Source organism: Platichthys flesus, chromosome 15 (genome assembly GCF_949316205.1).
Source record: "Platichthys flesus chromosome 15, fPlaFle2.1, whole genome shotgun sequence".
Taxonomy (NCBI): domain Eukaryota; kingdom Metazoa; phylum Chordata; class Actinopteri; order Pleuronectiformes; family Pleuronectidae; genus Platichthys; species Platichthys flesus.
In genome coordinates this window covers 18740452-18751980 of record NC_084959.1, presented here as the reverse complement: position 1 = coordinate 18751980, position 11529 = coordinate 18740452, and the positions used below count along the sequence as shown (strand labels likewise).

Here is an 11529-nt window from a genome sequence, read left to right as displayed (position 1 = left end):
CCAATTGGGCCGGCCAATTGGCTACAGAGGGCTAGCAGTGTGTTGCCAGCATCGACACATATTATTGGTCTATTGATTGCCATTGTCAATCAATCATGGGCTGACAGGCTCAGAGAGCCCTGACAGTGCTGTCAATCACAAATCAAACCAGGGTGGGGCGGGACCTCATGGCATTGGCGGGGGGAGTCGCGGGACGGGCTGCTACTGAGACAGAAACTTAAGTAAAAAACGCCTGGGTGGCGCTTGGAAGCATCGGGAAAAAAAAGCTGAAGTCTCTAGAGGTGGAGGCTGCTAAATGTGCCAAACTGACGGACCTATTTGGTGCCGGGTTCACCAGCCCAGCAGCAGCAGGTGCGCCGGGAGACGAGTGAGGAGGACTTGACAATGATGAGCGAGTGGAGGCAGACATGGTAAGTAACGTTGGCCTGGGGCTGGCTAGGCTACATTTTTGAGACATGTCCAAAACAAAGTAGAAAACGTTTTTGATTTTGTTTTAATATGCCGAATTTTGATATTATGGGTTATTATTGTTCAGATGATTTAGCTAAGCTAGCTAAGAGCTGCTAACGTCGTTTACTGTTGCCATAGCCGACACACCTCAAACAGCTCCAGGAGGCAGTTTTCATAGACAATATATGTGGGTGTCTTATGAACAGGGTTAGAAGATTCCATTCTATTAGAAAGACAAAGATTTCACCAAAAGGCTGCAACAGCTAAGAAAGTGTAGGATGGTAATCCATCTGATTATTGAAATGTTTAGATTAAATATTGAGTCACTCACGTCACATCTGCTGACTCAGTCAAGACTGTGATCGAGTCATCAGGATCATAGGTAGCATCCTGTGGCTCTCCGAAGTCCATACTTGAACAACTTGGGTTGTCCTCTCCCTCCTCCAAGCGAGGCCTCTTACAGCTGAGGTCCCAACACCGACATCAGTGCAGCACAGTTTTCTGTGTGCCTATGATAAAACAGACATTCAGTATCCATGGAGTCACAACAAATGAGATGCTGTTACAACTTTAACACAGAGACACAATCAATGACATGACGAAGTAACTGAGGGTAAACCAACCTGTACTTTTGTAGTGAGGTCACAGTGTTTTCATAGAAAGCTGCGTGCCATGTGTGCGCATCTGTGGTGGGTCCGTCTGGCATGCTACGTGATGTAGCCTAGCACAGTGAGCAGATGTGCTTGCCTGAACACCAAAAGCAGCAATGTTATTCATGTTTGTACTACTGTCATGCATACAAGGATACAAGGACACAGTTTCCCTAACTAGGGCTGGTAATGAATAATCGTTCTAGTCCCGCACATTATGACAACAACATCCTCCGGTATCTTGAACGAGCGCCCGTAGCAGCAGCTGTAGCTGGAAGTTAGGTTTGTGAGTGTTGTGCTCTCCACGCTCCCCCCCTCCACTCGCGTGTCCTCCCGTTAGTACTGTGCCGCTGATTTTTTCCCACGGCAGCACTGGGCTGGAAGTTAGCTACGGCCGACGCTCGTAGCAGCTGCTACAAGCATCCGTAGCTAACTTCAAGCTACAGCAGCTACAACCGGCACTCATAGCAGCTGCTACGGGCGCATGTAGCTAACTTCAAGCTACAGCAGCTACAACCGGCACTCATAGCAGCTGCTACGGGCGCATGTAGCTAACTTCAAGCTACAGCAGCTACTACCGACGCTCATAGCAGCTACTGCCGGGGTTCGTAGTAGCTGCTGCGGGCCCCTCGAGCGGAGGGGGGGAAAGAGCGTGGAGAGCACAACATTCACGAACCTGCCGTGCGATCACCGTTCACGTGGACTCTGACGCCGTCTTCTCTCTAAGACTCGCCAGCCGTCCTCGATTAATTGTTCAATAACGTTATTAAGAGTCGAACATGAAAACTCCTGTAAAGTCTCTACCTATCCCCCACCACTACATACTAGCCCCCCACCCCCTCACACACACAGCACAACATGCTAACGTTACTAGCCTCCACACAAAATGTCTAAAAGAAGCAAATACCAGAATTATAAAAAAAAAAATACTTACATTTCCCTCGTCTTCAGTATTGCGATGGAAGGATGGCACCGACCCCTCTTTCAATAACAACCTTTTCGAGAATCCGGCGTTATATTGGCCCAGGTTGATAAATAAGTCTGATTCAAAGTGGTTAGTGCACACTAACAGATATTTGCCAACTCTTGCAGGAACGTTGCCATCATATATGAACTCAATCCATCTCAATCTTGTGTCTTCTGAACCTGGAGTCACATGAAGACATTTGTGCAGCCGACCACTGAGCAACTCGGTTGTCGAATACGATTCATGCTGCTAGTTAGCTTATCCAAGTGTTTCCAAGGCTTGCAAGAATGAAATGGCGGCCGGACACCGATAGACCGTCTATAAAGGGGGAGGGCCATCTAGGGGTGGGTCGAGTGGTAGTGGGGGAGTGCATAGAGCTATGGGGGAATGTACTAAATGGGCATGTTGACTATGACGTCTATTTCGGTCATAATTCCATTGGACACACTCAAGCACATAGTTTCTGAAATAGAGGAACCACAACAAATCGCGGGAGTTGTTTTTTTCCAGAGTTTTTGGGAAGGTAGACATGCCAGATACCCAAAATAATGTGTAGAAGCACTACAAAAGTGGAATTTTCATAATATGTCCCTTTTAACACCACTGACGCGTAATATATTTTACGCATCCCACTACGTAGTTAGGGCTATCTTGATTTGGAGTCAAATAAATTTGCTTTTGGCTATAGAGGTGTGTGTGTTGCCTCCCTTCTTGTTGCCATCTTCGAGCAAGGTGGTAACAGTTCATCACCTCTTCCGGATCCCGATGACAATAGATCGCGGGCTATGGTGGCAGCTGACTGCCTGACAACAGACTTGTCACTCGTGGCATCCATTGCACTCCTGTCCATCCTGGAAGAGGGATCCCTCGCATGTGGCTCTTCCTGAGGTTTCTACGTTTTTCCCTTCAAGAAGGGTTTTTGTAGTTTTTCCTTACTCTTGTGAGGGTTAAGTTCAGACGATGTCACACCTAGGAAGTCCAACAGGACAATGCTCATATATTGGCCATCCAGACAAACAATGACTGATGAACCACCACCAGTGTCTAGACCCCGGGGGGTATTCCTGTACGGCGCTCTGCTCCACCCCCTTCCTAATCCTGATGACATCACACAGGGGTCTAAAATGCCAAAAGACTATAAATATCGCATTCTCTGTGCATTATAAAAATAAACTTTGTTAAATTAAAAATCAAGTCTCTCCTGATTGAACTACTGTTTTTGACTGTTTCTTGTGCACTTAGATGATACAACATCTTCGTCTTCCACCTCATGCTGACCTTTATTTGTCCAACTGTGTTTTGGATTTGATTCCTCTTTATGGAACAGTGATGCCAGTCAGCATGAGTCAGCAGGACTCAGTCTATAGTGCAGTTAAACCATGGCTTAATATTTTCTTTTTTCAACTTTGCTGTGAACATAGCAGTCAGGCCTCTCAAGCAACAAAATAACAAACAAACAAAAAACACAGTCAAGTGCATGCCTACTTTGAAACAAATTAAACACAGAACTGTGTAGGGCTATTTGAGTCCTCCCCATATTTGTGGAAAATGTATGAAATAAGAAGTACCCTATTTTGAAATAAATTAAAACATATAGCTGCAGCCTAGTAGCTTAAAAATATATATTTTAGTTGGCGAAATATTAAAACAAAAAGCGAGAGCAGGTCAGACTGGAGGCGAACACAGATACTGAAGCTCGATAGAAACCAACTGCAGCTTCTGCTCTGATCGAGAAGCTGAGGCGCTGATCTCTGATCAGCTGAGACCATAGAAACTCTGTGTTTTCACTGTTTTCATAGTTAAGTAGGGTGACCAGATTTGAGTTTGTAAAAAAGAGGACACTTCGTCGCGGGGGGGGGGGGGGGGGGGGGGTGTTGGCGTGGGGAGGTGTAGTGTATAGCATGCCGCACCATGACCATGTGAATGCATACGATTGTCACAAATGAAATGACAAAAATGACACAAATGACTATATGAACATCTATTTATTGAACTTTAACAAAATTGCATAGTGCAAATGTAAAACAAATATTTTTTGTGGCATTTAAATGTGTCAATAATGATAACAAATAAAACATTCTAAATAATAAATGATTTATATGGCCACATATTAAAATAAGAAAATTAAGAAACTTTCCAAATCGCTGCCACCTTTATTTGCCACTGACACGTAAGTGCCTGCTCTGCATGTCATGCACTTAGCTTCCGAAGCATCACGGCCGAGGCGAAAACATGGGTATTTTTTTTTTAGTTCGTCCATGAACTTACATTTGCGTTTAGGCATGGCTGCAGATGTAATGTGCTGTTGTAAACAGCGCACGGAGTGGAAGCGGCAAGGTGCTCAATGTTGCCAGATTGGAAATGGCAAAGTAAAGTTCCAAAGGCTCAAAATAATCGTATTTGGAGGATAATTATCGTGGCTCTGGCAACCCTGAGATCGGTCGCCCAATGACAGACTCTCTCTACAGTCAGCTCGCGCAAGAAGGTGGAACGTAAGGGTGGTACAATTTCCAGAACTTGGAGGCCGAAATAACTAGTAGGCTATGTGAAAGACCCAGAAACACAAATATGCGACGAGGCAAAAAAATAAATAAAATAAAATTATTAATATAGTTAAGAAGTAATGAGTCACTGAGAGGCTGCTTCATGTGAATGAGCTCTGATCTCACTTTGTCTACCTGAGCGAGTGCGCGGGGGCAGGGGGCGGGGCTACGGTGCGCTATCCGGAACCACACACACACAGACACACACTTGCCCGCTCCTTGTACTTCAAGACGGCCTGATACGATGATGTTTTACAAAATTATTGTGACTTAGTCAACCACCAACATGCAAAAGCGTGTGTCACGCGGCGAAAGCGTGAGAACTTGCAGGTATGCGTTAATACACTACTAAAAATCTTAACTCTAAGGCAACTCCAGTCTGGGAAACTCATTATTGCGAATCTCATGATAAATTTCCACGACACTACATTAGCTACATTAGCTACATTAGCTACATTAGCTACATTAGCTACATCATCTCCAAACTTTCACTGAATACACTATACAAATGGACGTGGACTGTTAATCGATCAATATCGATAATAAATGGAGATTAAATTTGGTTAGAATAGAAAAAAACGTTCAGAATTAGCATGAGATCTGTATAAAGCATTTTGACTGTTTTACATTTGAGGTTTGTCAAATAAAATAATTCTGTGATAAATGTATAATCCACTAAAGAAATTGATATAATAAAGAGATTTTAAAACTCATGTCACAGATTAAAAAAAGACATGATTGTAAAATGAAACTTAAAGAAATGTATTTTCCTGAAACTCTGAAAGATCCAAGTGAATTAATCTGCTCAGAGGCCACATGGTTAAATCCTTCTTTAATAGAGGCATTAACAGGAGAGACAATTAAAACATGTTCATGGATGTGTTGATACAAAATATGAGCTGATCCTATAAAACTGTCACAGATTCAAAGATGAAAACCTATAAACAACAAATACGCCTCAACGCAGATATAAAACTAACAATGGACTGAAATGTCAAACTCAAAGTCGTCAGAGTGAAGTTACTCCACAGGAAAGCCACAGCACTCGGATCACGCCTGAAGGGGTGGGGCTTCCATCACTGTCGAGACTTTGATCAACAAAATCAACCTTAAATTTAAGTGCGTGGATGCTCAGGCACAGTTAGCCGCGCATCATCACCGAGCAGCACAGTTTGGCTTCATCAGCGTATTGACCCACCCTCATCACAATGATATTCTCAACAGCCGCAAAAAGTAAAAGTTAAAACAAGAAGTCAAACTTAAAACGTTTTTTGAACAAAATAGACAGTTGTTCATTTAAATACTTAAATCATTATCATTGGGAGGAAAGTACTCCTTCATATTCAAACTCATCGTAACATCATAGATATAAAGTCTTATTCAGAATAAGGTCAATAGTCTATATTATAATAATCATTTTGGTGTCCGTGGAAACGTCATTATTAAGTTTCCTGTTTTAATATTTAAGGAAACAACAATGAAAGTAATTACTTTTATGAAATAAAGAAAAACTGATTTTGGACAGAAAGCGAACAATAACAAATATTATGTTTAACAGTCGTAAACGCTTGAGAAGAACAAAATACGTTCAAATAAAGAAATGTTTCTATAAACAATCGCCCAAAAAACTCTCAACTGAAGGCAGGTCCCTAAAGTCACCTTAGCTGATGTTGACTCAGCTCAGCTATATATTTTTATACAATGGTTAGCTGCATTAGCTGAATTAGCTACGTTATCTGCATTTCCTGCATTAGGAGAGGCGGTGGTCTAGTAGCAGAAACTTGGACTATGGGCAGAGAAGGTCTCTGGTTCGTCTCTGGTTCGACTCCACGGAAAGACAACAAAAGCTACCCTGTCTAGTGCCCCTGAGCAAGGCACCTTGCTCCCCCAACATATGCTCCCCGAACTCCGTACATGGTCGCTCACTGCTCTGTGTGTCCTGAACCAGATGGATCAAAAGCAGAGGTTAAATTTCCCTACCTGTAAGAGTGTGCAACAGGGGGATAAAACAACTTTTTGTAAAACCGATGCTGAAAATATGTTGGACTCGTCAGTGAAATATATCCCTCACGTTGTTTACTTCATTTGGGGGAGAGCGTGGCCTAGGGGATAGAGCGGGTGTTCTTCAACAAGAATGTTGCCGGTTGGGATCCCACTCTTTCCCATCTGCATGCCTAAGTGTCCTTGGCAAGATACTGAACCTCTAAATGGCCCCTCATAAATGCTGAGTGTTCTAAAAATGTAAGTCGCTTTGGACAAAAGCGTCAGCTAAATGACATGTAATGTAATGTTATTTTCCTCTTTGATTTGACCTGATGTTTTATGATAAAAATGAATCTAGCGTTAAAAGCAGCAACTGATGATTTACTTCTTGTGTTTGTCTGTTGAAATGTTTCTGGAGAGTTGTGCACGTGATGACGTGCGCTGACACCTGAGCTGTGAACACGCTGAAGCAGAGACAGTATTAAAGTGCTGAAGCACTTAGATCTTATTTTTATACCAGGAAGAAGAAGAAAGATCCAGACACTTATTCTACCTTTGTTTTGATCAGTAATTGACTCATGAATTTGAATCAGTGAGAATCTGTGACGACAGTTTACATATGAAATGAAATTTATTCCTGAAATAAAGATTCTGACGAAATAGAAGCTTGTCTGTTTAATTTCCCAATTTTTACTTTTAGTACGATCAGTGATGGATACTGACGTAATTTACAGTCTGAGTCTGTGCAGGAGGGATCGTAGAGTGTATGGAGACCCTGTGAGACACATGAAGACACATGAGACACATGAAGTCACATGAAGACACATGAATGAGACATATGACGACACATGAAACAAATGAAAAGGTACATGATACAAAGATATCAGGTCACATCAGATTTTTTGCGTCTCGTTTATTTAGGAAATGCAGCAGGCGATGATTGACAACAGGGTTCAAACGTGTGATTTCATTTGACTTTGACTGATGAAAGCGACAGATGTTGAGACAGATCAACATCTGGTTCTGCTGCTGCTCCTAGAAAGTTACTCAATGCACAGGACGGACCTTCATGACAATAGACTTCACAGAGTAGTCATAGGTAGATTTCCAAGAGAACCATGAAACTCCAACAGCAAAGGGAGTCTTCTCCTTCCCCCAGCGATAAACCCCATTAGGGTTTGCGTGGTGACATGCGTTGTACCAGAAACCTCCCATGTAGGTTGAGGCACAGTTCTCAGGCCACATGTCCTGGTCTCTGTCAAAGGTGGAGAACTTCATGCCTTTGTGTGAGATCATGGGAGATCATGGGAGTCTCCTTCAGAGACACAGAGAAGACACAGAGAAGACACAGAGATGATACAGTGTTATAGACTCAAAATATGTGTAATCAACAAGGGATTTGTCTGAAGGAGACATGTCTCTGTCTCTATCTGTGCTATCTGTCTCTATCTGTTGCTTCGATGCCGTCTCTCAGGAGGAGTGTCCATAGAAAACAATTTAAATAGTTCTCTTTTGACTCAACAAAAGAACAAAAACTGAAAAACATTTTTATTTACCAGAATGAAAGACGATTTATGATAAATGTTTCACACACTCACACACACGGACAAACACACACACACACACACACACAAACACACACAGTTACCTGCTCCTTTATCTGTGAATCCAGACACAGTCAAATTGTATCCGGTACACTCAGAGTCGACGGAGAACAACCCGTAATGCGCGGAGGCTGTATTTCCCTCAAAGTCCTCCATGTCCACCTGTAACTCATACTTCCTGATTCCTGAGGTAAGATAGTGGAGGTTGTCCAAACCTGTAACCACACACACACACACACACACACACACACACACACACACACACACACACACACACACACACACACAGTTGAAGGGGGTTGTGTAACAGTAAGTTGTCAGCTGTTGCTGTGGTTTGGCTTCTCACCGAGCCAGTGTTCTCCCATCACCGAACCGAAGCCGACCTTGTACTGAATCCAGGGCCGGTAGAAGTTGACGGTTCCATCCATCCTGGTCTGAATCACCTGAGCAGGTAAACAGTGGAATATGAGTCTGACTGATTTGACGCTTATAGAAAGTCAATAAAAATACTCACTGTCCAGGCTGGTTGGTCTGGACTCATCTGACAGTTGACCTGCAACACATCAATACATGTGATCAACTCAAATGTTTCACTCAAGTCTTTTTCACTTTCAACACGTTCAGTGACACTGACCGATAGAAGCCCAGAGATTCATATGATACTAGTGATCATGGCAAGAATCGAATCTACTTCATTTAAACTTTTCCTCCTGAAACCAGCAGCTTGATGAAAGTGAGTCTGATGTGTGAGTGTGAACGTGAGAAAGTTTCCTCCTTCACTCCCTGAACGTCTGTTCTCTGTAACTCTGGTGAGTCGGTTCCATCTCGAGTGAGAAAAACTGACTGAGAGTCACAGCTTCAACTGTCACAATCAGCTCCAGTTGAAGAGTGAAGCTGAACTGAGATCAGTTAAAAAGACTCTGAAGTTATTAAAAACCAGAGGTTATCTCTAATATTCAGCAGGAAACTTTGAAATTTGAAGAATTCGAAACAGCATCCATCCCCTCATGTGGCTGCAGGGGGTGCTGTTGATCAGTATCGGTGAAATGTCGCTTTAAGGATTCTACGTATGAAAGGAAACATGTTTTTGTCCAATAATAAAAACACAAGTGAACGTACTTCGACTCTGAGGTTCTCTCCTGCAGGGTAGATTGAGTAGGGGCCACTCTGGTGGCTATCTCCGTTTTCACTGATGTTGCTGCAGTCAGTCGGATATTGGGCGACATGGCAGCTGATCAACGCTGGATCCAAGAGGAGGAGGACGACGACTTGAAACAGCTGGAACAGAACAGATGTTTTCAATACTTTGACCGCTTGAGTCGTGGGGGAGTGGTCAAAGTCAACAGAGGTGGAGCTTAGCAAGATAAAGATCCACATAGTTTGTCCCCAAAGCCACAGCTCACAAACCTCTCGAAAACAACACAACAGAAGATTAAATTTTCCCTTGGTGGAGTATGACAACATGTATGACACGCTTATAAAACACGTATGAAGAACAGAAAGAACAACTGATGGTCGACCGAGGTTTATGTCCAGACCTGGTCCTGACTAAGATTAAGATGCTAAGATGCATTTTAAGTCCCAAACACATGCACAGACACGCAAAGGCACACTCATGCAGGTAGGGAAATTTAATCTCTGCTTTTGACGCATCTGGTGCAGGACACACAGAGCAGTGAGCAACCATGTACGGCGCTCGGGAGCAGATGTTTGGGGGAGTAATGTGCCTTGCTCAGGGGCACTAGACAGGGTAGGGAGAATTCACTTGGATTTTTGGACAGATCAATCCAGGTTCGTCTTTTTTTGTCTCTCCGTGGAGTCGAACCAGAGACGAACCAGAGACCTTCTCTGGCTATAGTCCAAGTTTCTGCCACTAGACCACCGCCTCTCCTCCCCTAAGTTCTGTTGTTATAAAGCTAAGACGTTTACATTAAGTTATTTTCTATTAAGTCATGTTCAGCGACATCTAGTGGCTCAGATTAAAACTTGTCCATTCAGAGCCACCGTAGAAACATTAGCATTGAGGAGAAATAATCTGTTCACTCACCTTCATCATTGTTGAGGAATTTACATAACTGTATATATCACTATATAATATGTATAGTGTATATTCTATCTGTACATGAGAATAGAGCCTGTCTAGTTCCAGAGATCCTCCTTCTCTCCCTAAGCAGAACCCAGGTTAGGTTACAGATAAAAGACCGACAGGACATTGTTGTATTGGAATGAGTTACGCAGGGTGAGGGAGATAAACTGGGAGGCTGTGGGAGACATCTTATGACTTGATGGAGACAGTTGCTCATGTTGCTCTGTTAGTGTTTGTATATTGTTTCACCTTCTGGTCTCCTTGATGGATCAGTTGCTTCCGGCCCTCTCCTTTCACCACCTTCCAGGAACCTTCCATGACGAACAGATTTCTGCTGAAACTGGACTTATCTGAAAATAAAACAAAAACACAGTCAACCAATGAGTGAACTCACCTGTGAGTCAAACTTTCTATCATGTATGAATGTATATTGTGTTGTGTTGTATACTATATGTACTGTGCTATTTTTGTATGCTGTCTAACAATAACATTACCATCATATCATCAGTACTATTACCATCATCTTGCAACTGCACCTTATCTACCTATTTATCTTGTGTTTCTGTTTCTACCTCAATATTTTTTATTTTATTCTATTGTATTGTATTTTATTGTATTCAAATATACCGGCTGCTATGATGACTTTTTTCTCCTTCGGGATGAATAAAGTAATCTATCTATCTATCTCTCTATCCATCTATCAATCTATCTATCTAATACTCCGCTCTGCATCGGTCAATCAGCTGCTCCCTCACTGAGGGACAGCTGTCACTCAACAACATCACATCTTCCTCCAGACTGAAGACACACCTCTTCAGACTACACTTTCTTTTTTTTACACATCTTTTTATTAGTTTTTTCGATTTCAGACTACACTTTGAATAAAAGTTTAAAACAAACAGTTTAGTGGCATATGTCAGAACTTTTTAGTTTGGATTTCTTGAAGAAATTGCACTTTCTTGATTGTTCTGGGTTTGTTCCCTCGTGGTTGATGCACTTATTGTGAGTCGCTTTAGATAAAAGGGTCAGCTAAATGAAATGTAATGGTAACATAATAGATATAAAGTATTTTTCAGATAAGGTCAATAGTCTATATAATAATAATCATATTGATGTCCATGGAAACACCATTATTAAGATTCCTGTTTAAGTATTGGAAGAAACGACTCCAACGACAAAGAAAGTAAATACTTTAATCATATAAAGAAAAAGTTGATTTTGGACGGAAAGCGAACAAAAACAAGTA

At 42.2% G+C, this 11529-nt stretch overlaps 1 protein-coding gene across 1 annotated transcript; it reads right to left on the bottom strand.

The window, feature by feature from the left end:
- Positions 1-7539: 7539 nt before the first annotated feature.
- Positions 7540-9574, bottom strand: LOC133969867 (microfibril-associated glycoprotein 4-like). The gene is made up of 5 exons (XM_062406571.1): positions 9317-9574; positions 8712-8750; positions 8544-8640; positions 8242-8412; positions 7540-7897 (listed from the first exon to the last, which is right to left on the bottom strand). Exons 1-5 carry the CDS (start codon positions 9572-9574, stop codon positions 7641-7643), a joined length of 822 nt encoding a protein of 273 aa, XP_062262555.1. The 3' UTR covers positions 7540-7640.
- Between the last annotated feature and the right edge of the window lie 1955 nt (positions 9575-11529).

Bases quoted from the DNA above. Each gene is read 5' to 3' on its own strand.
- LOC133969867 (XM_062406571.1), bottom strand. From the start codon at position 9,574: ATGTGGATCTTTATCTTGCTAAGCTCCACCTCTGTTGACTTTGACCAC. The intron at 8,641-8,711 runs GTGAGTATTTTT...TTACCTGCTCAG, and splicing joins CAGACCAACCAGCCTGGACA to GTGATTCAGACCAGGATGGA. The intron at 7,898-8,241 runs GTAACTGTGTGT...GGAGACTCCCAT, and splicing joins ATTCACAGATAAAGGAGCAG to GATCTCCCATGATCTCACAC.